The 26,590-nt window shown below is 44.9% G+C and overlaps 2 protein-coding genes and 1 non-coding gene across 5 annotated transcripts in view; 1 reads left to right on the plus strand and 2 right to left on the minus strand.

The window, feature by feature from the left end:
- PFKFB1 (6-phosphofructo-2-kinase/fructose-2,6-biphosphatase 1) overlaps nt 1-22,326 on the plus strand; it is a 61,090-nt gene extending 38,764 nt beyond the window's left edge. For all 3 annotated transcript variants that reach the window (XM_068534198.1, XM_068534196.1, XM_068534199.1), the window contains exons 5-14: nt 387-461; nt 904-960; nt 2,876-2,997; nt 5,918-6,125; nt 8,873-9,019; nt 12,502-12,606; nt 16,806-16,935; nt 19,705-19,767; nt 20,829-20,893; nt 21,245-22,326. In XM_068534198.1, the coding sequence (XP_068390299.1) occupies nt 387-461; nt 904-960; nt 2,876-2,997; nt 5,918-6,125; nt 8,873-9,019; nt 12,502-12,606; nt 16,806-16,935; nt 19,705-19,767; nt 20,829-20,893; nt 21,245-21,304 (1,032 nt within the window). In that variant the 3' untranslated portion in view covers nt 21,305-22,326. The remainder of the gene's footprint in view (nt 1-386; nt 462-903; nt 961-2,875; nt 2,998-5,917; nt 6,126-8,872; nt 9,020-12,501; nt 12,607-16,805; nt 16,936-19,704; nt 19,768-20,828; nt 20,894-21,244) is intronic.
- Nucleotides 22,327-23,027: 701 nt separating this feature from the next.
- Nucleotides 23,028-26,590, minus strand: part of LOC137757484 (trophinin-like) — a 64,230-nt gene continuing 60,667 nt past the window's right edge. The window contains 3 exon segments of the mRNA XM_068534200.1: nt 23,028-23,201; nt 23,377-25,214; nt 26,006-26,120. Of these exon segments, the coding sequence (XP_068390301.1) occupies nt 23,388-25,214; nt 26,006-26,120 (1,942 nt within the window). The 3' untranslated portion in view covers nt 23,028-23,201; nt 23,377-23,387.
- On the minus strand, nt 26,355-26,483 carry LOC137757536 (small nucleolar RNA SNORA11). The gene has a single exon (XR_011072378.1). It is a non-coding gene; the product is annotated as a small nucleolar RNA SNORA11 (small nucleolar RNA).

The raw sequence follows: 26,590 nt of genomic DNA on the forward strand, positions 1-26,590 counted from the left end.
GAAGGAGGAAGCTTCACCTAGGAGTTGAGAGAATCAGTTCCAGCTCTGCTTTGTCAGAGTTTGTGACAGTTTTTCTCTCTGTGACGTTGGTTAAGGCAAACCCTTCCTCTAAGCCTCAGCTACTTTACCTGTAAAATAACCCTAATAAAACCCCACCATTTTCCTCTTGCTTTATTATGTCTACAGAGTCTGCTACATTTCTGGGCAGGCAGTGAGGGCTCAATGAGTGCTTGAGAAATTGATATAAGCCATTTCCAAATCCTTCAAAACCCTGTTCAAGTTTTATCCCCTTCTGGAAGCCCTCCACTTAGCACAGGGATGGTCAAAGAGTAGGCATTCCATCAGAGCCAGATTCAGAGCAAACCAATCTCATCGTATACCTCTAGGTTTTTGATGCCACCAACACTACCAGAGAACGACGGTCACTGATTCTGCAGTTTGCTAAAGAACATGGTTACAAGGTAGAGTAACTCTCCAACTCTTACCTAGAGCCTACTCATTTAACAAACACCAAAGAAAGGCAAACCAGGGGATGCAGAGATGTCAAATCAGCGATCATAGGGTCAGCATTTTAATTTAGTTGTAGGGCTTTCCAGATCACAGTTAGAAGCAGCAAAACAGAACAGAACAGGAAAGAAGAGGTGCCACATTAGGCAATGGAAGATAATTGCTGACAAGCTGACACTGTGGGGGTGGGTATGAGGAAGGAGGAGACAGAACCACTACAATTCAGGGCCAATCTGCCTCATAAAACTCAGAATCCTGAAAGCACCACTGTATAAAATTATGTTGTCAGAGATACCTCTAAAGATAACTCAGAGCCATTGAGAAGGGGTCAAGCTATGTTTGACTCCTACCAAACATAATTCCTTGCTGGAAATCTTTCTTCTGTTTCTTTTATAGGTCTTTTTCATCGAGTCCATTTGTAATGACCCTGACGTCATTGCAGAAAACATCAGGGTAAGGAGCACCAGTCACCTTTCCTTCTTATTTTGTCTCAGATTTGGATCATACCTAGAAATACCTCTGTGCAGTTAAAGGAGGTATTCTTCCCTGAGCTTCTCCTCCCACTTCCTATAGGAAGTATTCCCTGACCACCCTGGCATACAATGATTCTGTGAAATTCCTTTAAGTATTGGAGAGGAAACTAAGGTTCCAAGAGGAGAAGTAAGTTGTCAAGGGTTCATACAGCCAGGAAGAGGTGGAACTGGGACTGGACCTCAAGCCTGGATGTCTGCCTTGAAAGCCCTTTTTCCTGCCCCACAATTCATATCAGAGCTATCACTGCTCTTTTCTACAGTTTCTAGGCATGTGGTCTAGATTTAGATCACTCACTACATTTTATTGTTCCCTATTTCATTAAATTACTGTATCTTAAGGACAGAGGAGACCTTAAAGGTCACATCCTTCAACACTTCATCAGAAACTTGAAATCTTAGCTAATTGTTTGTGCAGATTTTCTCTTTGTACCTCCAGTGTGGAAGCTCATTCCCTTCCTTAAGTGCAGTCCAATCAAGCTGAAATCTGCCTCCCTGTAATTTCCACTCATTGGTCCTAATTTTGCCTCTTGAGGCATAGAATATGTCCAAGTCCTCTCTTTCCTTTTCATCCATCCACCTATCCGTCCATTTGTTGATTAAACATAAATTGAATACATACACCTGGGCTGAAACATTCTGGGTACTAGAGACAGAAATAGATAGAGAAGAGCCTGGCCCTTGAGCTCACAATCTAGTGAGGGAGACTGACAATTTTATAGACATAATTCTGTGAGATCAGTGCTGAGATGAAGAAACAAAGGAGGCTGTGGCAGCACAGTGTTGAGGACCTAACCTTGCATGGGAAGGCTTCTCAATGAAGGTAATAGCTGACTTGCATCTTGAAGAATGCATAGGAATTTGGCAAGTAAAGAATGGAAAATAGGGGAATAGCATATACTAAGTATGGCATCTATGGGGAACTAGAAATAGCTTAGGTTGTCTAAAGCAAAGTGTGTGGAGGTCTAGAGGAGCAATGGGAGAGGAGGATGAAGAAATCATTTGGGGCCCAATCATAACAAGCCATGAGTCACCTGCTAAAATATTTCATACTTTGTCCTAAAAGATGTGAGGAAATTGTGAAGGGTTTCAAGCAGAGGAATTCCGTATTCAGATGTGCATGTTAGAAATATCCTTCTGGCTGCTAGTATGGGAAAGTAACTAGACTATAGACAGAGTAACCAGTCACAAAGCTAGAGTGAGCATCCAGGAAAGAGAGAATGGAGGCCAGTTGGAGAGATATTTAGAAGATACAGTGGGGAAGATTTAGTACCTTCTAAGAGGTAGGGGATGATAGAAAGAGACACATCTAGGATGACTCCGAGATTCATTTTAGGCTCAGGTGACTTGAGTAGATGATAGTGACATTCACTGAGATGGGGAATGTGGGTGGAGAAGGTAGATATATTAAGGGATTAGGAGTTGCCAGCCCCTCAGAAATCTAAAGCCAATATATGCCATGTTATCCCAGTAAACACTCAATACATGTAAGCCATTATGACCCCCGGCCAAGATCCCCTGTTCCTCTTCTTCAACCATTTCTCACACCACAATTTGCAGGCCACTTATAAATGTTTCTCTTAAACAGTGTGTAAACTGAGTATAATGTAACAGACCTTGTTTGAGCACACACGGATAAGGAATGAGGAGTTAACACAGTTCAGATTCTCTTCAAATGACTGATTTTGTAAACTTGGGCAAGACCCTTTCTCCAAGTCTCAACTTCCTCATCTTTATGATGAGGAATGTTGTACTCAGTGATCTCTAAGGGCTCTTCCCAAGGGCACTGTCAGAGTCTCTGTCTCCCATGGTTCTTCTGTCTTTCTCCCTTCTTCCAGCAAGTGAAACTTGGCAGCCCTGATTACATAGACTGTGACCATGAAAAGGTTCTGGAAGACTTTCTAAAGAGAATCGAGTGCTATGAGGTCAACTACCAACCCTTGGATGATGAACTAGACAGGTAAGAACCCAGAACCCCAAAGTAAAGGTCAGGATCCTTAGCCCGGTTTTGATGTCCTGTAGGACCTGGAGGAATTCCTTCCTTCTCTGGGCCTCAACTTTATTTGTAACATCAGGAAACTGTACTTGATTTGTCTTCAAGGGCCCTCCCAGCTCTAATTATCCATGAGGTGGTGATTCCTTGATGTGTAAGGTGTTCATAAGAGGCTTGAAGTAGTGTTTTCCTGAACAATATGGACATATTAGGACCCTGATCTCAGGGGGGGAAATGCCTCTCTCCTGTGGTTGTTGCTATTATGTTTTCAAAAGTATTCTTCACACATGGATGACATTTCATTTTCCAAACATGTTCACCGTTTTTGTTTCATTGAATCCCCTCGGCATCCCTGTTAAGGAGGCTGAAATAGGTCTTATGATCATAAATTTTCAAGAAGAGGAAATTGCATCTTAGAGAGCTGAAACCGCTTGCTCAAGCTTCCACCACAAGTCAGAGGGTAGAGCTAGGATTCTAACCACATATTCTGTCTCTTAATCATGTCTGTTTTCACAACATGCATGCACCTTCAATCAATAAGTATTTGGATTCTTTGGGCTATGGTGTACATCGGGGGTGTAAATAAGGGAAAGAGAGGTAGGTTCTATCCTCAGGTAGCTTCCATAGTGCTTTGACATATGGGAAGATACATGAAAAATATGAAACTTTCATTCATAATACCAACTAAAGATTGGAGAGGTGTTAGCTGGCAGTACAGGGAAGATGTGAGTTTTAGACGTAGGGTATACCCAGAACCTCACTTTCTTTCAAAATGGATTGTGATGAGAAGAGACCCTGGTCACTCAGACCCTTTGGGCTCCAAGTAACAAGTATAAGGAGGCTGCTAACAGTCATCACCACCCTAAGACGTTTAAAGAGCATCATTCCAACTTTGTCCAACCAAAGTCCCCAGAGGTGAGCATTGTTACTGCCTCACTTCTTAGATGGGGAAACAGACCCAGGGCAGGGCAAGGGCTTACCTGAGGCCACACAATGAGTGAGTAGCAGAATATATACTCAAATTCTTGTCTTCAAACTTCCATCATGGTTATCCTCCTCCCACATCCCTATATCATAAAAAGTGTCACATGAGGCTTAGACACTCAGGGCAAGGGGCAGGACCTTGTGTACAATTGTGAATATTGTTCACTGTGCCAGGTCATGGGTACACTTACTTTTCTCACCAAGACACGTGTACTGGAGTGGGGGAAACTTTTTCAAATTTCCACAAAGACACTGTATGAATAGTAGCATATGGTGGAAGAAGTTTGAAGGAGGGGAGCTAAAATGAAAGAACAACATTGAGAAAGCCCCTAGCCTTTGGCCTAGACTGCTGCAGGTACTCGGTGTTTGATGAATCAGTTTGGGTCTGAAGACAACTGATTCTGAAAGTTGGTTTTATCTAATCGTTTTTCCATCAACAGACATTTACAATCCATGCATCAAGGCCCACCCCTAAGCTGTGCCCTAGGAACCCAAAGAGGGAAGGGCTATCTATCTCTGTTCTGATAGAATGCCCACTTGGTTGAGGAAGACAATGAGTATGCAGTTGACCAGAATTGTGGGGATGGTAAAGCAAGTGGGGTGGGGGAACACAGAAGAGGGGACCCAGTCCAACTTGGAGGAAAAGGTCTGGAAGAGCATGTTTACCCAGTAGGTAGACTAGACATGCATTTAGGGCACCAGCAAGGTAGAGTCCACCAAAAATAAGAAAAAATATTCTTGAAAGCTTTTAATAGTTTGTATTTCAAAAACAGCATCAAGGTAGTCAAAACAGAAAAAAATATAACCAGAACTCAGTAGAACTTCTTCATGTTATAATATAGCTTATAATTTTTATTTTAAATTACACATGATGGGGGTAAGCATTAGCTACTATAATACTTTTGATGTGAAGTACATTTAAATGACTTCACATAATCCTGGGCTCAAAGAAAACTGTCTAAAGAGAGTGAATGTACTAGTTCTTGAAGGATGGATGCATAGGAGCTCAACTTTGGAAATCAGGCAAATAACATCTTTTCAAGGAAAGAGAACAGTACCTTGTAATGGCCTAGTTAAATCTGAATAAAAGTAGAGGAGTACAGAGAATATTTAAGCAAAAATATTAAGGCTAGAATGAATCAGAGAAGTTATGAGCATGGACATGGAACACTGAGGTGAGGCAAAGCAGGACTAGTGTGTGAAGGCACCTAGAATGTCAGACTAAGCTACAGAATTTGGAAGTTCTCCTAGAGCCACTCAGGACCTAGTGCCAGGAACAAGACAACAAGGCTACATCAGATATTTCCTACTTAGGTTCTGAGAGTCATAGATGAGATGGTTGGAGAGTTTGACATTAGGCAAATCAATTCCTCTCTCTGTGTTTCAGTTTCCTCACCTATCAGAGATAATAATCTCTGCTTCCTAGGATGGTTATGAGGATTTATGCACTTTGAAGCCCCCACCCCTGCCAGATGCACACACACACACAAAATGGTCAGCAAATGCAAGTGGCCTGTGAGATGTTGGAGACAGTTAGGGACACAAAGGATTACTGTTTCTCTCTGAGTATGTCAGCAGTGTGAACCACAAAAGAGGGAACCCTAGATGACTGAAGTGTGAGGAGTGAAAGTAAAAAGACAGTCTGGCTCAAACTGAGATTGAGGAAAGGAGACAAAAGGAGATGGTAGCAGGCAGTGAGCTCCTCAGAGTGGCCAGGAGCCAAGTCTCTAGAACAGGTACCCAGAACAGGGCAAGGCATAGCACCTTGTTAGAGAAAAGGTAGGTGAGAGCTGGGTTATGGAGGAGGCTTGAAGGCAGGGTGTGTGGTTGGGGCTTTCTCTTGGGATCAGCCTCTCCACCATCAGCCCCTGAGCGGCCCTTGCTCCTGCTTGGGCTGGCCCAGCCACCTGTCCTACATCAAGATCTTCGACGTGGGCACACGCTACATGGTGAACCGAGTGCAGGACCACATCCAGAGCCGCACAGTCTACTATCTCATGAACATCCACGTCACACCCCGCTCCATCTACCTATGCCGGCACGGTGAGAGTGAACTCAACCTCAGAGGCCGCATCGGAGGTGACTCTGGCCTCTCAGCTCGGGGCAAGCAGGTAGGGATGGCCCCATGCACTCAGAGGTGTTGGCTGAGCTGGTCCAGGTGGGCTGCGGTTTGGTGGGGTGGCTGCTGCCTGGGTCCTGAGGATGGGGGTACTCAGTGGCAGGATAAAGGCAGGTTCTGGTCACTCTTGCTCTTCCACCCCATCAGCCACTCAGTTTTGACCCATTGAATAGCTCCCAAGTGCCAACAGCATCTGCCATCCGATGGCTTGGTCCTGGTGCTCCAGGCCTTCCCAGATCTGGCTGCTCCTCCAGCCTCATTACAATAAGCACCCTCTCTCTTGCCTGACTGGTCCCCTCATCTTTCTCACAACTCTGTGCTTTTGCTTGTGCAGATTCCCCACCGAGGCTGTCCTCCTCTGTCCCCTCTGTCAGCTGGTGACCATCATTTGCACAGATAGCTGCCTTAAAGTGCCCCACCTTTGAATCCGTCTTCTCCTCCATTACTCAGGGCTGATGCTACTCCCCCAATCCCCCACTACAGGTCATCACAGGGTCAGCACTTGTCCCCCACCAGTTACCGCTTCTTTTCTGCCCTCCCTCCTCCACCCCTTCCATGACCCATCTCCTGCTCCATGAGCTGGTCCAGGAAGCCCTCCCCCTGTCCTTTCCTGCCCTCCTAGGCAGGTCACCTGGGCTCCATCCCCCCCCCAGTTCTGGCCCATCTCTGACCCTCACGGTGGGAGTCTCTTCTTTGTAGCTGAGAATAGTGAGCTGCACATTATGGGTGCTGGCCAATTAAAGAGACACATTTTCCCATGTTTGGCCCTGTCCCTGGGCTTGTTAACACAGTTATTGTTCTTGCTGGGAGGATGGCTTGGGGTGGAACAAGTGGGAAAATAAGGTGCAGGAGGGAGGGAGTGTCCTCTTTTATTGGACACCTCTGCACATTCATGGCACCATCTGCTTCCACATGTGTGGCCTCATTTAATCTTCACAACAGCTCTGTGGGGTGGCCATTACCGTCACTGATTTATGGATGAGGAGGCTGAGGCCCACACAGGAACAGAGAGTGGCCCCTGGTCACACAACCAGTAAAGGACAGAGCCAGGACTGAAAACCAGGCCTTCATGCTTGCTCCTCAGCCTCCCCCACTGCAGAGCTGGCAGTGTCACAGGCAAGGCATCGCACTGGAAGGCCTGGTTCTCCTGGATCATTTTTTCTTACCTTCAGACTGGTAGCCTCCCCTCGAGGTAGACTCTGACCTCTGACTCTCGCCTCTCTCGCAGAGTCAGAGACCACTGGAGGAGCCACCCTAGCCCGTGGCACCACCTACAGCCAGGGGTCTCTTGGTTAGGGCTGTCCATGGCTTTGCCTGCACAATTTAGCACCCAGTTTGGACACATGGCCATCTCCACACAACATGCCTCCTTGAACACAAGTGTGCGCATGTACATGCACACGCCTGGCCCCAACCTTCATGATAAAGGGCACAGTGCACCATGCATTGTTTACAAAGCACTTTCCCATCAACTGTCACCCACCACCAATCACAGTAGCTCTCACTTACTATGTGCCAGGGAGCGCTCTGGGTTCTCCCCGTCCACTATCCAACGTGACACTCACAGAGACCAGGCTGAGTGAGCTAATGCTGTTTGCATTTTATAGGCAGGAGATATGAGGCCAGAGACGGCCAGGGACATGTCCCAGGCCACACAGGCATAACCCCCATTGCCTGTCTCCCAGTCAGCACTCCTTCCACCAGAGCACACTGACTGCTGACTCATAATCCATAATTAGAATGTGTGTACACAATGCCTATATTTGTACATAAAAATGTGTGCCTGTATCTGTACATTTGTGCAGATGTTCCTCACACACCATCTGTGATGAATAACATGCCTATATGCAGAAGAAAAGCGTACCACTTGCTCATCTGGGCTCCCACAAACCTAAAAGTGGTTCCTTTTGGTGCTGTCACTGTTTCCCTCACTGGACTGGCCATGTCTTAATAACAGGACACCCCAGTACCCAGCACATGGCCACACACACTCAGTAAATGTTTGAATGCCCTTAGAACCTGGGTACCAGGTCCCCTGCTCAAACAATGAGAATTCACAGGGTCAAAGAGAAATGTACCCCACATCCCACCCCCATACACTTCCAGACCACACTCAGAGTACCCAGAACACTAGAATTTCCTGCCCAGAGTCTGCTTCCATTACTTACACGGGCACATCCCAGAGTCTGTTCACCTGAGAAAAGGCCACGTCACAGAAGTGTTCACCCCTAGGCAAAGGGGTGGCCAAGGGGTTACTGTTTGTGTGTCATGGAGATTGGTGGAGATATGGTATGGACAGAACTTGTTCCTGTGACTGGATTATCCATAAACGTGTACTCAAGGCACCTAGGAGTGCAGGATGGAGCAGAAATGGGAAAAGGAGGGAAGTAGACTATGAGTGGAGTGCTTCCATTTGTACTTTTGTCCCAGGCTCCACAAATGTTAGAGGTGGGTTGTTTGAATGAATGAACAATCAAGTAGGGGGTTCTGTGAGCACACACACACACACATATGCACATATACACACATAAATACACATATTCTTCTCTATTCCCTTGGTCCTTAGTCACATGGACAAGAGTATGACTTTTTATAAATTGGGAATATTTAAACTCTACTTTTGCTTGTTCATCATCACTCCATTATTTGTGGCAGATCTGAAATTCTTCTCATGGTCACCCTGTCTTCTTTCATCTCTCTTTCTCCCCTGCTCTCCTCCTTTGCACCCCTACTCCCCAGTATGCCTATGCCCTGGCCAACTTCATTCAGTCCCAGGGCATCAGCTCCCTGAAGGTGTGGACCAGCCACATGAAGAGGACTATCCAGACAGCTGAAGCCCTGGGTGTTCCCTATGAGCAGTGGAAGGCCCTGAATGAGATTGATGCGGTGAGATGGAGGGGGATGGATTTCCTGGTGGGTGGTGAGGCTTGACTCTAGGCTTATCCCCTGGATTGCCTCTACTCTGGCTCATATGGGGAACCTAATTAATTCAACAAACATTTCTTACGCTAAACACTGTTCTGTGTCTTGGGGATCCAGTGAAGGCCAGAACAGACAAGGTATTTACTCTCATGGAGCCCAAAGGCAGACTGTGAATAAGACATTGCATTGCATGTGACAAAAGTTTGTGAGAGGGGAAGTACAAGGGACTATAGAGTCTCAGAAGGTGAGGGTACTCTTGACAAGACAGTGGTGGAAGATTTAGAAGGAAAGCTTCCTAGAGGAAGCTGGAGATGAGACAAGAAGCAGGCAAAATGGGCTGGGGTGAGGGAATAATTTTAATTCGAGAAATAGGGAACAGTTCATGTGAAAGCCCAGAGGTGAGAAGAGAGCATGACATGTTTAGGGAACTGAGGAAAAATAGCAGAGAGTCTGGGACAATGAGTGTGAGGTCTGGAGAGAAGGGAGATGAGGTTGGAAAGGAAGACAGCTTATAGGGCTTTATAGTCCATGTTGAGGGATTTGGATGCTGCCCTAAAAATGGGAAGCCATTGATGTGGTCTAAGTCAAGGAAGAGTGGCCTGAATGTGATTCACATTTTCTTAAAAAAAAAGACCACTCTGGTCATGTGTGGAGACTAGGTGAGAAGAAGGCCAGAATGAGAATGCATACCAGTATGGAGATGGCTGCATTAGTCTAGGCAAGAGGTGAGGGTGTGATGTCCAATATGTATATTGGAGATGAAATGAAGAAGAAAAATTTGGTAAATATTTCACCTGACCCTCGTGACATGGCAGTCTCTCTTTAGAGTCAGGTTTTTCCATGAGCTTTTTGAGGAGGTGTTTCCTCTCCATTGTCTCACCTGCACTATAGGTACACTGATCTCAGGTTAGACACTAAAGTAAAAGCTTCACCACAGATGTAGATAACTTGTGTGTAGGTAGGTTAACCTGATTTCCTGCTAGATAAATACAGAGAAGTATGTTTGTGTATACATAATACATATATGCTTAACTGTAGATGTACAGAGACACACATATTTAGAAAAGGGATATACAGCATTGTTATACATATCACATATATTTGTTATAAAATACATGCAAGCAACAGTTCATCATAATTGTTCAGTTATTGTTTGTTTCTGGCCCACATGTGGTGTAAACATTTATTGGATACCTACTCCATTTCAGGCTCTGGAGTAGTGCTGGAGACAGAGACTGGTTCCTGTCTTCACTGGGTTTTCAGGAAAAAACAGGGTAGACAGAGGAATGCAAAATAGCGTGTGTGATACAGGCTCTGATGAGTTAGAATGTGGGCACACAGATGTTGGGGCAAGGCATCTGACCCAGCCATGATCTGCCTAGAGGAAGTGATGCCTAGCTAAAACCTAAGGGGTGAGTAACAGTGAGCCAGATAGAGAGGATCAGGGATAGTATGTCACGCAGAGAAAGCAGCATAAGCAAAGAGGGAATTCTGTGTGTGTGTGTGTGTGTGTATAGAACTACTAAGGTCATAGCAGTGGAGATGGAGAGGGAAGAAAACGGAATAGATCTGAGAGAAATTTAAGAGGTAGAATCTCAGAAATTAGCTATGAGGGGATGGGTAAGGAAGAAGGAAGAATTTAGAATGATGTCTAATTTTCTGGTTGCTTTTCCATTCAGTAATATATTAATAATTAGATATATTAATCTAATAATATTAGATTAAATTAATCTATTTAAATTGCTATATAGTCAAAATAATATTAATTAATATAATAATATATTCCATTGATTGAGTTTTCAAAATGTGCCTTGTACATTCTGTACTAGTCTCTTTTACATATATTATCTCTAATATTCAAACTACTGTTGTGAGGTAGTTATAATTATCCTTATTTTGCAGATGAGGAAAATAAAATTCAGAGAAGTTAAGCAATTTTCCTTAAGTCAATAAAGAGTCAGTGGCCACTTCCACAGGCAACAGGCTCCCAGCATGCTTCAGAATAGAAAGTCAAAGCCAATCTGGAAGGACCTTGTGTATATACAGGGTGTACTTTCTCCTATGGACAGTGTCAGTTGCAGGTTTGACACTGCCTGTCTTCTTGTAGGTTGGGGCAGGGGTGAACCTAAACCCTAAGGGAAGCTTGGTTGACGGCTCAAAAGACAACAACCAGAGCACATTGCTCCCCTACAGGAAGGTCTACTTGGAATCTACACAACCAGAAGGAAATCTTACAAACCCAACATCACTTCCCACCTCTACCAGCAGCCACCTCACTTCTGTGGATTTCTCAGTGGGAACTCATTCTCTGAGCCCTTGATTCCTTCTTTGGGTGTGGAGAGTGTATCTCCCCAAGGACCACTCTGAAACTGTTAGGAATTTACTAATTCTTGCCTTCTGAGAAGTCTGTGGATACCTGTTTCTTTATCTGCCAGAGGTCCTGGAGCAGAGGTGTGGGCAGGAGGGATGGGAAATGCTATAACACAAGAAAGCACTGCTGTGGATGTGTGCACATACATGCGCCTGCCTACACAGTCACAGACATCCACCATAGGTATGTTTACACTCACAGACCTGCACTTCACAGACACATGGACCCAGTAGTCAAACACAGGTTCCCTCTCAGATGCATCTACCAATCATATTTGCACCACTAATGCACACACATACACACTTACAGAGAGACACACCTAGAGATACATATCACACTCACCGTAGACACACATGTAGTCTTTGCATATATCTACATCACATAGACACATAGAGGCATACCGGGGACATATAAACAGTACAGACACATAACCTCAATCATATTACCACAGATTCACGCAGACCTCAGACATAGGTACACAGATACTCACACATATAATCAGGGACATACACACTCACAGATACACATACCACAGACACACTGAGACCCACATGGAGAGACAGACCACAGAGACACCCATGCAGGCACATTCTTAGATGATCAGACAGTCTGTATACACACACACTCACACCAATACACTATACATATGCTGAGACAAATACACAACCAACAGCATAGGACCTTAAACATACCACAACTACACACCATAAGCATGCTGCACACACACAGATAAACACAGTCACAAATCCCCACAAATTTATAAAAATACACACTCATATATACAATGTACACCTATAAACCTATTGGGACAACCATAGAGAAACACCACAGATACCCACCATACACTCAGCCTGAACACACCTATACACATGCACTCATTCTCACATCCACACAGCTACACACCTTGTGCATACATACACACATACATTGACAACAGACGCAGACCTAGAGCTGTGTTCACAGAAACCCAGGTGCTTGTGTGCTGACGTTCCACAATCATTGGCTTCAGAACTATGGTAAAGGCTGTGGGGATTTCAACTTGTGAATACTTTTGTTCCCAAATAATTTTTCTCAGGGTGTCTGTGAGGAGATGACCTACGAAGAAATCCAAGAACACTACCCTGAAGAATTTGCACTACGAGACCAAGATAAATATCGCTACCGCTATCCCAAGGGAGAGGTAAGGTTTGGAGGGGTGGCCAGACTCTTAGGACTCCTCCCCAGTATCTCTATTCCAACTACCAGGATTCCATATTTTCCCAGACAGCTTTAAAAACAGGGTAAAGCAAATTTTGCAGCATCTTCCATCCCACAAGGCACATGATTATCTGGCCCTTGGCTGTCTCATTCTTAGCTATAGGCAACAGATTCCTCTTTTTTTAAAAGCTACACATTTGCCTGATTATTTTCCTGTCTTCTTTCAGGAGGGCTCACTTTGTCCTAGACTTTGTCTTTGATATCCTTACACTAAAGGTATTTGAAATAGTTCAATATACTCTAATTTCCTGACATTTTATTGCCAAGTTGCCTAAAGCTCCAGCCTCTCTGGACTGTGGGTTGGAGTCCCAAGGGACAATGGCTAACGGTTTATCCAACTTCTTTGCCACCACATGAACCAGACTATCAATTCACTATTCCCATGTGAGGTAAATCCTCGTTGTTTTCAACCCAGTCTCCATTTAGCCAGTTCCACATGTTAGAATATTTATTAGTCATACTCCATTTCTGATACAGATCCCAGGGAACAATTATCAGAAAGCAGGATATCAGAGAAGAAGAAACAATAGATATCCTGTGTTACAAAGCACTTTCACATTTGTATTTTCATCCTCAAAAATGACATTATGAAGTCAGTCTGACTTTGCCCTCATTTTCCTTTATATATTTTGAAGCTATGTTGTTAGAGGCATACAAATTTAAAGCAATTATATCTCCTTAGTGAATTGTATATTTTATTATTACATAGTGAGCAAGCCTCTTTCCCGCTAATAATGCTTTTTGCCTAAAAGTGTATTTTATATGATATTTATATAGCTATATAAGATTTCTTCTGGTCAGTATTTGCCTAGTTCATCTTTAGTCATTTACTTTCAACTTCTCTGTGTATTTTTGTTTTGTTTCTTATAGACAGCGTATAGTTGGCTTTTATTGGTTTTAATAAAAACTGAAAACGTATGTCTTTTGAATGGTAAATTTGGTACACTTACTTTTATTGTAATTACTGATTTATTTGAACTTCTTTCTATTCTCTTATTTTGAGCTCTCTAGGCTTAGTTTATCTTTTCTCTTTTCCTCCCTTCTTTAGAATTGATAGAGTTTTTACATCTATATTTGACTTACACAATCTCTTTCCATTCTTTTAGAGTTACTCTTAACATTTTAATATGTGTGATTGACAAAATCTAAAAATCAATATCTCCACCCACCCCCTAAAACGATATAAAAATGTTACAACTCTGGTCACTCCCTCTCTTAACTTACATGTTAATTGTTGTTTTGTATTTTACTTCAAACTTGTGTCTTATCCCCCAAATGAATTATTATTGTTATTAATAAATTTATTATTGTAAGCACAACTTACTAAGTAGATGTTGACTGAATTAATGCTTACTGAAGCACTTCAATTTACAACAATCTATCAGAATATATCACTATTTGTTCCTATAATATCAACATATTATATTTTTTAAGTTAAATCAATATTACCAGAGTAGAATTATTATAAATGCTAGACAAAATAGAGCTACTTCCAAACGAGTAATAAACTTTGTACCCACATAGATGGATTTTTTTCTTTTTTAAAAATTTTGTTGGATTATAGTTGATTTACAATGTTGTATTACTTTCAGGTATACAGCAAAGTGATTCAGTTATACATATACATATATTCATTCTTTTTCAGATTCTTTTCTCATAAAGGTTATCACATAATATTGAGTAGAGTTCCCTGTGTTATACAGTTGGTCCTTGTTGGTTATCTATCTTATATATAGTAGTGTGTGTCTGTTAATCCCAAGCTCCTGATTTATTCTCCCCCCCCCCCCCCCAGTTTTCCCCTTTGGTAACCATAAGTTTGTTTTTGATATCTGTAGGTCTGTTTCTGTTTTGTAAATAAGTTCATTTGTATCATTTTTTAAAAATGAGATTCCACATATGTGTGATATCATATGATATTTGTCTTTCTCTGACTTACTTCACTTAATATGGTAAGTGAAGTGAAGTGTCCATGTTGCTGCAAATGACATTATTTCATTCTTTTTTATGGCTGAGTAATAGTTCATCATATATGTATACCACATCTTCTTTATCCATTCATCTGTTGATGGACATTTAGCTTGCTTCCATGTCTTGGCTATTATAAATAGTGCTGCAGTGAACATTAGGTGCATATATCTTTTAGAATTATGGTTTTCTCTGGATATATGCCTACGAGTGGGATTGCTGGATCATATGACTGTTCTATTTTTAGTTTTTAAGGAACCTCCATACTGTTCTAGATGGATTTTATATAGTGGAAAAGGGGTAAAATCACTTATCCAATTAAAATATAATTCTTATTAGCTAAAAAATAATATTGTATACAGTCAGTGTTTATTTAGATTTAACCACATATTTACCAATTCCCTTGATCATTCTTTCTCCTTACAGCTCAAGTTTTCCTTCTGGGTTCAATGTCTATCTTCCTTTAGAAGTTTCTTTAGGAGGATCTGTTGGTAGTAGACTCACCTTTCTTTTTGTCTAAAAATGTCTTTGGGAGGGATGGTCCTTAATCCTAGATGGTATTTTGGCAAGGTATAAAACTCTAGGATGACAGTTTTCTCTCGGCACTTTGGAGAAATTATTCCCACTGTCTTCTGGCTTCTAACATGGTTAAGAAGTCTCCTGCAAGTCTAATTGTCATTTCTTTTCTCTCTGGCTGCTTTTAGGGTCTTTGGGTCTCTATTGCTTTTAAGTTCCACTCTGATATGTCTAAATATTAATTTCTTTTCATTTATCTTGCTTGGGGTTAATTGGACTTCCTGAATCTGAGGACTAGGATTCTTCATCAATTCTAGAAAATTCCCAGACATTATAACTTTAACTATTCCTCGCTCATATTTTCTCTATTATCTCCTTGAAATGCAATTAGATGTGTGCTAGTCCTGTCTCTATCCTTTATGTCTCCTAACTTCTTCTTATTTTCAATCTCTTTGCTACATTCTGAGTAATTTCTTCAGCTCTATCTTCCAGAACAGTATTTCTTAAATTGTATCTAATCTGCTGTTTACTCTATGCATTGAGTTTTCCATTTTAATGACTATACCTTTCATTTATAGAAATTCTACTTAGTTCTTTTTCAAATCTAGATCATATATTCAATAGCAACTTATTTCTTCCTTACATTTTTGATTCAATCTTTTATTTCTTTCAAAATCTCAAGCATATTCATTTTATATTGTGGATCCTTTATCTTAAGTTGTTAGGGTTCTTGTTGTTTCTGCTTATTTTTACTCATGATAGCTTATTTTCCTTGCATGTTATGTGAGCTTCAGTTTGATGAAAATTTATCCGTGGGAATCTCATGCAGTCTGAGTTGAGAGAATCCAGAGAGAATTTCCATTTGCTTCTTCCAGACACTCTTGGCAGCTAATGACTTGAAATCACTTTTTATTAAACTCTCAGCTTAGCATTTTCTAAAACACATAAGTAGTATAACTCTGAACCACAAATCTACCTGAGGATAGGCTTGTGGTTATACATTCTTACAGGAGGCTTTTCCTAATTTTTTCCACCAAGAGTCAGGCAGAGACAGATATATTTTCTTACTGTTTCCCTTTGCCTGTGGATATATTTTTTAGTTTATACTTTTGCTGAGGATGTAGTCCTTTGAAGGTCTCAGATTTTTGTGAGAATCTCAGTCCCAAATCCCCACCTTGTATACACCTAAGGCCTTGTCTCGTGTTTTAAAAGGTTTTAAAAGCTCAAAGCCCTTGGATACTGTGATTGGCAAATGCCCTCATGGGAGTTGTGGCTTCTATATCCATTTATCACTCTTTTTTCCAGTTTTTCTTCATTTTGGAACCATATATTCATAATGTTTCCTTCATTTTCTTGAAAGATCAGCAGTGCAGACATTTATTTTATCCAGATTTTCTAGGGAATTTCAGTGGAAATTTTATTATTGTTATTGTTATTTACTCCACTATATTGGTTGCCCCATTTAATAGATGAGAAACTAAGGCTCTGAGAAGGAAGTGAGTTGCCTAAGGTCATACTGCTGGACCAACAACTGAACTGGCACCACAACCAAGTTTTCCTGATTCCTAGTGTAGAGTTTTTCTCCTCTGGGCAAATGTGCCTCATCTCCTCTTCTTACCCAAGTGTTTCTCTCCCTTTTAGTCCTATGAGGATCTGGTCCAGCGTCTGGAGCCAGTTATAATGGAGCTAGAACGGCAGGAAAATGTATTGGTGATCTGCCACCAGGCTGTCATGCGGTGCCTCCTGGCCTACTTCCTGGACAAGAGCTCAGGTACCACTGTTCTCTCTGTTCCTGGCACGGGAGCTGCATGTGCGTTGAGACCCTAACACCAGAAATTGGTGGTTTATATCTTAATAGTTAAGAGCACAGGATCTAGAACGAGGGTGCATGTGTTCAAGTTCTTGCTCTGTCACATGATACCTTTGGCAAATTACTTTAACCTCTCTGTTCTCAGTTTCCTTATCTGTAAAATGGGGAGAATAATGATGAAGTTTAAATAAATGAACATATGTAACATAAATAGCTTAGAACAGTTCATGACACAAAGTATGGGCCATGTAAGTGTTAGCTGCTATTATTAATATTAGTGTTATTCTGAGATAACATTTTCAAAGACAATCTTAACAGTCTGCCTCAACCTGAAAAAGCTGAGCCAGTATTTGTCTGCGGCATGCTGTTCTCAGGTGGAATGGGACCTCTTGTGGCCGCTTGATTTTGATTATAGGTTTCTGTCTTTGCTATAGGGATGATTTCCCCAAGATATTGATGTTTTCATTTACAATTTTTAAATGATAATTTCTTTTTATAAAAAACATCTAGGTATTTTAATTTACCGAGTATCTACACTGACTACAAATACTGAAATGCAAACTAAGGCAGCTGGCCTGGCAAGGGACTGTTGTGTCACCTTCAGGTGGGAGAAAAACATCTAGGTATTTTAATTTACCGAGTATCTACACTGACTACAAATACTGAAATGCAAACTAAGGCAGCTGGCCTGGCAAGGGACTGTTGTGTCACCTTCAGGTGGGAGAGTCCATTTCTGACATGGATGCTGAAGCATTGACATCTCCAGGATACTGGAGGGAGGGAGTGTGAGGACAATGCAAAGTCATATTTGAAGTGTACAATATCCTGCAGACTTGGATCTTCTCTATGACGCTAGCTTCCAAACAAAGGGCACTTGTAATATGGAGTCATCTAGAATTGGAACACTTGGGACTTGAAAACTTGACATTGGACAAGTAATTTCCTCTGCTTGGTCCTCAATCTCTTCAATGGAAAAAAGATGACAGGGGTTGGGGTGGTGCTGCTAGATTTCTGATACTGTCCACATCTCTACTGCTCAGTACTATTTTTGAAACTGTGAGGCCAGCCCTGTAACCCCAACTGTGCAGAAGAGGAAATGGAAGCTCTGAGGGATGGAGGAATTGCCCAAGATCACAGGGCTCAGTGGGGGCAGGGAGAGGTACCAATCTCAGGTGCATTCCAGAGGCCCTTCACTTCAGACACATGTGAGGTGCATGGGAAACACATGCATCTCTCGTTTGCACACTGCTTTACCCACTTACTACCCACTTTCATGCACAGGTCATGCCAGCTTCTCACAGCTGTCCTAAGAGCTGGGCCAGGCAGGGCTGGGCACATGCTCTTGCCCCTATCACTCAGGTGAGGAAACTGAGACCCAGAGAGATGGTGTGACTGAGAACTCAGACCCATAAGACCTCAGAGCTGGGTCCAATCCTGTGCTATGAAAGATAGGAACTTCGGGGACCAGAAAGAGAAAAGACAAGGCTGAGGTCACTTGTCCAGGCAGCGGCAGAGCTGGGTCAGAGACCTCAGGCAAGTCGCTTCCCTTCTCTGAGTCTGTTTTGTCATGTGTGCAGTGAGGAACAGTAACTCCCGCAGAGTATCAGTGAGGGTGGAATGAGATAGTGCACCAAAAGCACTGGGCCCAGCACCTGAAGATGATGGTGACAAAAGCAAGGAGGAGGAGCAGACTGGTTGCCCAGGAAATTGCCAAATCTTATGTGTCAGGAGGCTGAGTGGGCAGTGGCAGGCCTTAAAAGCCTAGGGTGAACCTCAGGGGCAGGGAGGCCGTGAGGGGTGGGGTTCTGGCTCAATGAAGGGAGATGGGGAGCTGTATAGGTTGCCTGAGTGGTCAGGAGGGTGGGTGTCTGCAGAGAGGAGTGAGGTGGGGGTGTCACCCCACAACACTGTGAGCCCCTCGAAGGCAGTGGCAGCAGACTGCAGTGGGCAGAGCACACATTTGGCCTCAAAACATCCTGGGCTCGAGTCCCAGCACTGCCACTTCCTGGCTGTGGGACGTGGGGCAAGTGTCCTCCCTCTCAGAGCCTCAGTGTCCTCATCCATGGAATGGGCCTGATCATCACCTCCCATCAGGGCTGTCTGGTGAATGTCATCAAGGCCATACGAGTAGTGGCATGCGAATATTCAGAACCACTTTATACATAATCCTCAGTAACTGGAAACAAGTAAATTGGTGAATGCTTGTCCATCGACAAGTGTCCCAGGAGTCAAAGGGCACAGGCCTGGGCTGGGGAGAAAGCTGTGGGAGTTGCCAAGGTGCACGCACACCTCAGCCAAGGCCCCGGCGCATAGTAGGGCCTCAGAAAACACTTGCTGAGACCTGTTGTGGGCCTTTGTGGTGGGGGAGCCCGTGGAAGGGCTGAGGTTGGGGCCGGGAGGGAGGCCTGCCTTGGTCTTATGTTTGCCCTGTGGGTGAGGAGGTCGGCCACCTCCGAGGTGACCATCCTCAGCTTCTGGGGGACCCAGGGTCTGTCCGTGATCCCCAGGGCCCTCTTTTCTCCCTGCTCCTGAGGCCGCCTCTCTGCTCTCTTCCTCCCTCCCCACCCTGCTCTCAGCACTGTCTCTGCAGAGTGTGGGGGAGTAGGGCCCAGGTGAAGACAACCATGGGGAAGGGGGTGGAAGGGGAGAGTGCTGCAAGCCTGGAGGCCTGGGGAGGTGGTGCCTTCCCCAGCACCCTGTCTCTGAGGGCTGCTCTCTCCTCCTTTCTAGATGAGCTGCCGTATCTCAGGTGCCCTCTGCACACAGTGCTCAAACTTACACCTGTGGCTTACGGTGAGTGCCCCACCTTCATCTGGGGAAAAGCACATAGACACCATGAGCATGCCTGCAGTGCCTAGCATTTGCCCAGCAGAGTCCTGAGAGAGATTTCCTGGGTGGGTAGTTGGATGTCTTGGTAGAGGCAGGACTGGTGGTAGCAAGATGAGAATGGGGAAGGACTGAGGTGGCCTCTAAATCTGGGACCTGACCCCAGCTTTCTCTGTCTCTACCAGAGGGCCAATCATACAGCACAAAACTGTAGAAGAGGGGGTCCCCAAAAGGGACCAGATGAATAAGCGTACGTTGGGGCCAGATTTGAAGAAAGGGTTCAAAGACCAGCCCGGGCAGTTGAGACTCTCTTTGGGGGCATTAATCAGCTCTGGAATGTCCATGAGCAGTGAAGGGAAAGAATTAAATCTCTTCTGGGGTATGAACAGGGGAGATGGTGTACTGAAGCCTGGATTAGGGTTCAATCCACAGGGATGGAGCTAAGGGGGCTTCCATAGGCATTGGGCCTCCTCTGCCAGCTCCAGGCCCCAATGATACCACCCTCCTCTTTCTTCAGGCTCCCTAGAACTCCTTTGTGACCTTCCACACCTCTGATGTTGCCATAACCGCATAGTTCTGGAAATAAACTTTACCTGGGACTGGTCGCCGCAAGGCAGAGGCCCCAGGACTCTTCCACCACTTTAGCACCTAACACAGCTGGGAGGATGCACGGAGCTCCATTGTTATTATTAGGTTTCTGTCTCACAGACAAGAGCTGGGGAGGGGTGCAGAAATCATCTCTTGCCATCTCTCATTCCCACTGACAACTGGGCAAGGGAGGCTCAGAGAAATCTGAGACTACTAGGGGCAGAGCTGGGGGGATGCCCCGTTCCTGTCTCTTAGGCCTAGTGTCTTCCCCTGACATCACACACGTGGTCTAAATTCCCCTCCCTAAAGGGCAGTCACAGTCTGCACACAGCGTGGAGCTGGGGGTGTGGGTGGTGACGGGTGGAGGAGGGAATGACACCTCAGGGAAGACCTGTGCTTACCCGGGTGGCTTATGGATGAACGGGTTGTTCTTTTCTGAGGCTGCAAAGTGGAGTCCATCTACCTGAACGTGGAGGCTGTAAACACACATCGGGAGAAGCCTGAGGTAGGTGAGGGACTCTGTGGCCTAAGCTGGCACGTGGTGAAAGCACCCTCCCCTGCAGAAAGGCAGCCCCAGTCCCACAGAGCTTGGGTGTTTCCACCAACAGGTAGAATAACCAGCACCCAGAAATGCAGGAACCGCAGCCCAGACCCGAGGCACCATAGACACGCACAGCTAGAGCAACCCTGCCTAAAAGGCCTCTGGCTGAGGTTCCCCCAGGCTTGCCTGAGAAGAGGGTCAGGATCCAGGCCTGGCTGAAAGAGGGGAGCCTGGCAGTGAGGACAAGAGGCAGGGAGGGGCGGGGGCTCCACACTGCTGGCTGCTTCCTGCTAATACTGGGTTCTCTCCTCTCAGAATGTGGACGTCAGCCGGGAACCTGAGGAAGCCCTGGACACTGTCCCTGCCCACTACTGAGCCCTTTCTAAGACATAAAACTGCCTCTGTCCTCGCTATCTTTCACGTTTAGGAGCTACTATTGTTGCTCTTCTCTTACACTGAGAACACTCTGGAGTTGGCCTCACTGGAAGAGACCTGCTTCCAGTGAAGAAACCCTCATCAGCTCCAAAACAGGTATTGATTTCTAGCTACAACCAAGGAGCTATCTAGGTCAGGATGAAACTTTTTCCTTCTTAATTCCTATTCCCTGATCAATAAAGACTTCTCTTACTGCCTACAAAAGGGGAAAGGAGGTCATTGTGAGGCTTTTCCCACAAGATCCTCTTAAGATCCTGACCCTATGAAATGGCTCTGGTGCTGTCGGGGTATGGACTGGGTGAGAACTTCCTAGAGAGAAGCGCTTTGGAGTAGTACCTCCAAATGTGAGGGTGGAGATAGGTCCATGTGAGTGCTTATGGCCTTGTTCCTTCGTGGGCAACATGGCTGGGAACATGACACCTTCATCCCTACATTCAAAGAAGAATCTGCACTCAGACCACAGTTCTCCTCCTTCTCCAACTCTTGTTCCCATTCTGAGTGATTTCACTGTCCATATAAATGATTCAGACAATACCCTGGTCTCCTAGTGCCCTGCCCCCTCAACTTCAGTGATCATCTTCCCTTCAGCCACTCACTCCTTGGTTGGCATCATCTAGACTTCTCTCCAGTCTGACTTCTTAAATACAAGCATCCCACTATCTGACCGCTGGCCCCCCAGTCCTCACAACTCTCTGTGTCATCCACAGGATCCCTAGCAGCATGCCTCCCACACAGCAGGCATGTATGTAGTATATCTTGAATGAACAATATTTGTTCTTGTACTGCATCAAGAGTATAGTTCTTTGATTCCTCCATTATCTCCCAATCCACCAGTCCTCTTCCTCTTCACTGTTCTTCCATACCTGGCCAGCTTGGATCCTACATTCTATCTCTTCAGCCAATCTCCATGCAGCTACTGTGGGCAGATAGCAGCAACCCAGTTGTGAAGAGACAGACTCATACACCCCCTGCCTTTGTTTGTCCTTCCATCACAACCGCCAGCAAGACCCAAACCTTGTATAATCCATATCGCCTTTTTTATTGGGATCACTGCTTGAAGCAAATCTACATTTATCTCCTTCTAGAGCCACCCTTAAATCCTGTTCAAAGTCAAGGTCACCCTCTATTCTCTGGTATTCTATCCATCCCACCTCCCCAAGGATGGGTTGATTCAGTCAGTTCCTGACTATTCCATATCTATATCCTGTCCTTCTCTATTGGCTTTTGCCCCCACAGTCTATGCAACATGTCCAGGTCTCTCTCCTATCCCAAGAAAATCCTCCCTTGTTCCCATGTCCACCTTTAGTTACGTCCCTCTATATCCCTCCCATTCTTACACAAATATCTCAAAATGAATCTATACTTACTCTCCAGAACCCTCTCCCTTTGCCTTCTGTTCCAGGCTTTCCCCTTCTAGATCCTGACTTAAGGTATTATCCCCTTGCCTGCTATGCTTTCCCCACGTCTCTACCCCACTGAAGTCATACTTGCCTTTTAGCCTAAAGCTGGAGCCCACCTTCCCCAAAGAGCTATGCTGATCTCTAGCTCTTCTATGAACCCAAAATGTCACTCACAACAACTTAGGCACATTAAAAGACAAAACAAACTGCAATTCATTTTTCAAATTTAATGTAACTCATATCAAATATGACAGGACACAGAAAGCAAACAACAAAGCAGGATTGGCAAACAGATTTTTTTCATAGCGTGTCACCCTCAGCTGATTGGTATATCTGCTTAGATTGCTGTGTGGACAAAGATTCCAAGGATGTACCTTGGCTCCATGGGAAGGACTGCTGCAATTCATTAGCGGTATCTATAAACATGCGAAATAAATCTGAAAACAAAACACCAAACAGAAACACATTTTAGCACCAAGTATACTATTTTCTCATACTTCCTTCATTGTACTCATCTCCCCACCCTGCCTTCCCACCTGGGGGTTTCTTATAACATCTCCCAGCTCTTATACCCATCCCCATCGGCCTTGGCTGTGGAAGTGTTGCAATTACCTGAAACCTCACTAGCCATAGGAGAAGCTACAGGCACCAAGGCTGGTGGCTCCACCACCAAAGCCAGCAGCATTGCTCGGTCCACCGCCATAGCCAACACTACTGCTTGGTCCACCGTTGAAGTCAGCATCGGTGCTCAGTCCACTGCCAAAGCCAACAATAGAAGTGGGTCCACCAATAAAGCCGGTGCTGGTGCGGGGTTCACCAGTAAAGCCAGTGCTGGTGTTGGAACCACTGCCAAAGCCAATGATGGTGCTCAGTCTTCCGTCGAAGGTGGTATTAGGCCCACCGCCAAAGCCATCACTGATGCTGAGGCCACTACTAAAGTCAGCACTGGTGCCAAGTGTGCTGCCAAAACCAGCATTGGTGCCCAGCCCACCACCAAAGATATCACTGGAGATCAGTCCACCACCAAAGCCAGAGTTGGTGCTTAGTCCACCACCAAATCCAGGGCTGGTGCTTAACCCATCACAAAAGCTGAAACCAGCACTGGTGCTGAGTCCATCACCAAAACTGGCACTGGTAGGACCACTAAAGCAGGTGCTGGTACTAGGAGGGCCACCAAAGCATAGGTTGGTGTTAGACACACTGCCAAAGCAGAAGCTGGTGCTGGGGGCTCCACCAAAGCCAATGCTGGTGCTGGGAGCACTGCCAAGGTCAGTAGTGGTTTTAGGTGCCCCACTGAAGTCAGTACTGGTGCTGAACACACTGCCAAAGCCAGAGTTGGTGCTGGGTGCACTGCTGAAGCCAGTGCTAATGCTGACAGCACTGCTAAAACCAGCACTGGTGTTGAGTGCACCACCTAAGCCAAGACTGGTGCTGAGTGTACCACCAAAGCTGGCACTAGTGCTGGGAGAATCACCAAAGCAGAAGCTCGTGCTTAGTGTACCACCAAAGTCAGTGCTATTGCTGAAAGAGCTACCAAAGGAGACACTGGTACTGAGTACACCATCAAAACCAGTGCTGGTGCTAGGAAAGCCACCAAAGCAGATACTGGTACTGAGTGTGCCACCAAAGCTGGCACTGGAACTGGGAGAGCCACCAAAGTAGACACTAGTGCTGAGTGTGCCACCAAAGCCAGGGCTGGTGCTAAGTGCACCACTAAAGACTGCACTGGTGCCGAGTGTACTGCCAAAGCTGGTGCTCATACTGAGTGCATCACTGAAGCCAGCAGGGGTACTGAGCATGCCTCCAAAACCAGAGCTGGCTCCACCACTGAAACTTGTACTGGTGTTGAGTGGGCCACTGAAACTAGAGCTGACCCCACCACTGAAGTTGGTACTGGTGCAAGGTGTGCCACCAAAGCTAATGCTGGCTTCACTGCTGAAACTAGAGCTGGTGCTGTCTGCACCACCAAAGCTAATGCTGGCTCCACCACTGAAAGTGGAGCAAGTGCTGGGTGTGCCACCAAAGCAAATGCTGGCTACGCTGCTGAAGCTGGCACTGGTGCTGCATGTGCCACCAAAGCCATTACTGGGGCTGGGTACACCACTGAAGCTAATACTAGCACCATCGCTATAGCTAGCCCTGGTGCTAGCTCCTCTGCTGAAGTCAATGTTGGTGCTGGCATTTGCATTTTCTTGGGCTCTGGTCTCAATTTCAAGTGAAAATCTGCCCCAGGCCTGAGCATCATCGCCTAGCTCTTCCCTTGTTAGGCAGTCGATATCCATGTCATCCCAATTCCAGGGCCCAGCCACAGCTTCCTCTCCAATCCCCATTTGGGCTCTTGCCTCAGCCCTGGCCTCAGCCTCAGCTACAGCCACAGCTGCAGCTTGGACTTCCATCTCCACTGCCTCCCGATACTGCACGGCCCAGTCCTTGGGGCCTTTCTTCTGCACCTGAAATGAGAATTACAATTATTATACGAAAAATAACATTTGTAATTATGTATTAAATACCTACCATGGGCTTTGTATAAAACTAATAGTAGCATTAAAAAAAAAGTCTTAGCTGTTGGGACTCTATCATGGGTCAGTCCTGAGATCCAATTTCAGTTCGATAACTTAGGTGCTCTGTGACCTTGGACAAGCTACTTAATCTCACTGAGCCTAAGTGTCTTCATCTGTAATATGGGAAACGATAAGAGAGTATGTTGTGGATTGAATGTTTGTGTCCCCCAAAATTCATATTTTGAAGTACCAACCTCGAATGTGACCATATTTGGAGGTAGGCCTTTATGGAAGTAAAGTTTAATGAGGTCATAATGGTGGGTCCTTGATCCAATAGGATTAGTGTCCTTATAAGAAGAGATCCTCTCTCCACCATGAACACAGCAAGAAGGTATTCATCTGCAAGCCAGGAGGAGAGGCTTCACTAGAAACTAACCCTGCTGGACCTTGATCCAGGACTTCCAGCCTTCAGGACTATGATAAAATAAATTTCTGTTGTTTAAGCCACCCAGTCTATAGTATTTTGTTATGGCAATTGAGGAGACTAATACGAAGTATGAACAATGAATGAAACAATGTAAACTTTATGCCAAGCAGCATTCGGGGACATAAATGAAGTTCCATATGCTTATATATGAACTGCAGACTGCCCTATACCTGCCCATCCCTGTACACTGCCTACCCCAGCCAGGGACATCCTGTACCCTTAATATGCCAAGTCAGGGCAGCTCTCCTATTACTTTGCATGCAAACTTGAGAACTTTCATCTTGCTAGTCTCATGGTAGGAGCGCAAGCCCCAGAAGAACTCATATTCAGGTGGTCTGCTGTTGGAGACCCTCTTGTATTCCAGGTACCTTGAAGAAAGGAAATGAAACTTGCTTCTAACCAAGCAAACCTGTTGTCTAACCACTTGGGACCAGGTGGCAACCTCCTCCAAAGAAAAACTAAACTCAGCTCCTGGAGAAGGATTTCCAAGGCCCTCCTTCCCTAGACTCACTCCAAAACACAGTTCACGGTCTTGACCTCCAATACTGAGCCATTTCCCATTGGCCCTGTGCAAAGTAGTCACTTGGTGTTGCAGGGGACGCATGTATAGGGCATGGTGTCACAGGGAGGCCAAAGTATCCTGCCACCTGTGAGGAGTAAACCCAAGTTTCTATCGGGTGTGTTGTAAACAGAGGAGCCATTCTTTGGGCATTCTGCTCTGAGCACACCCCATAGCAAGGGCCTTGTGTTTGGTCTGGCCCAGCCCTGGTATGGTCCACCATGGACTCAGTTCTAGGGAACAGGATGCCCATACCTCTAAAGGTAGTGTAAGAAAAGG

Source organism: Eschrichtius robustus, chromosome X (assembly GCF_028021215.1).
Source record: "Eschrichtius robustus isolate mEscRob2 chromosome X, mEscRob2.pri, whole genome shotgun sequence".
Lineage (NCBI taxonomy): Eukaryota > Metazoa > Chordata > Mammalia > Artiodactyla > Eschrichtiidae > Eschrichtius > Eschrichtius robustus.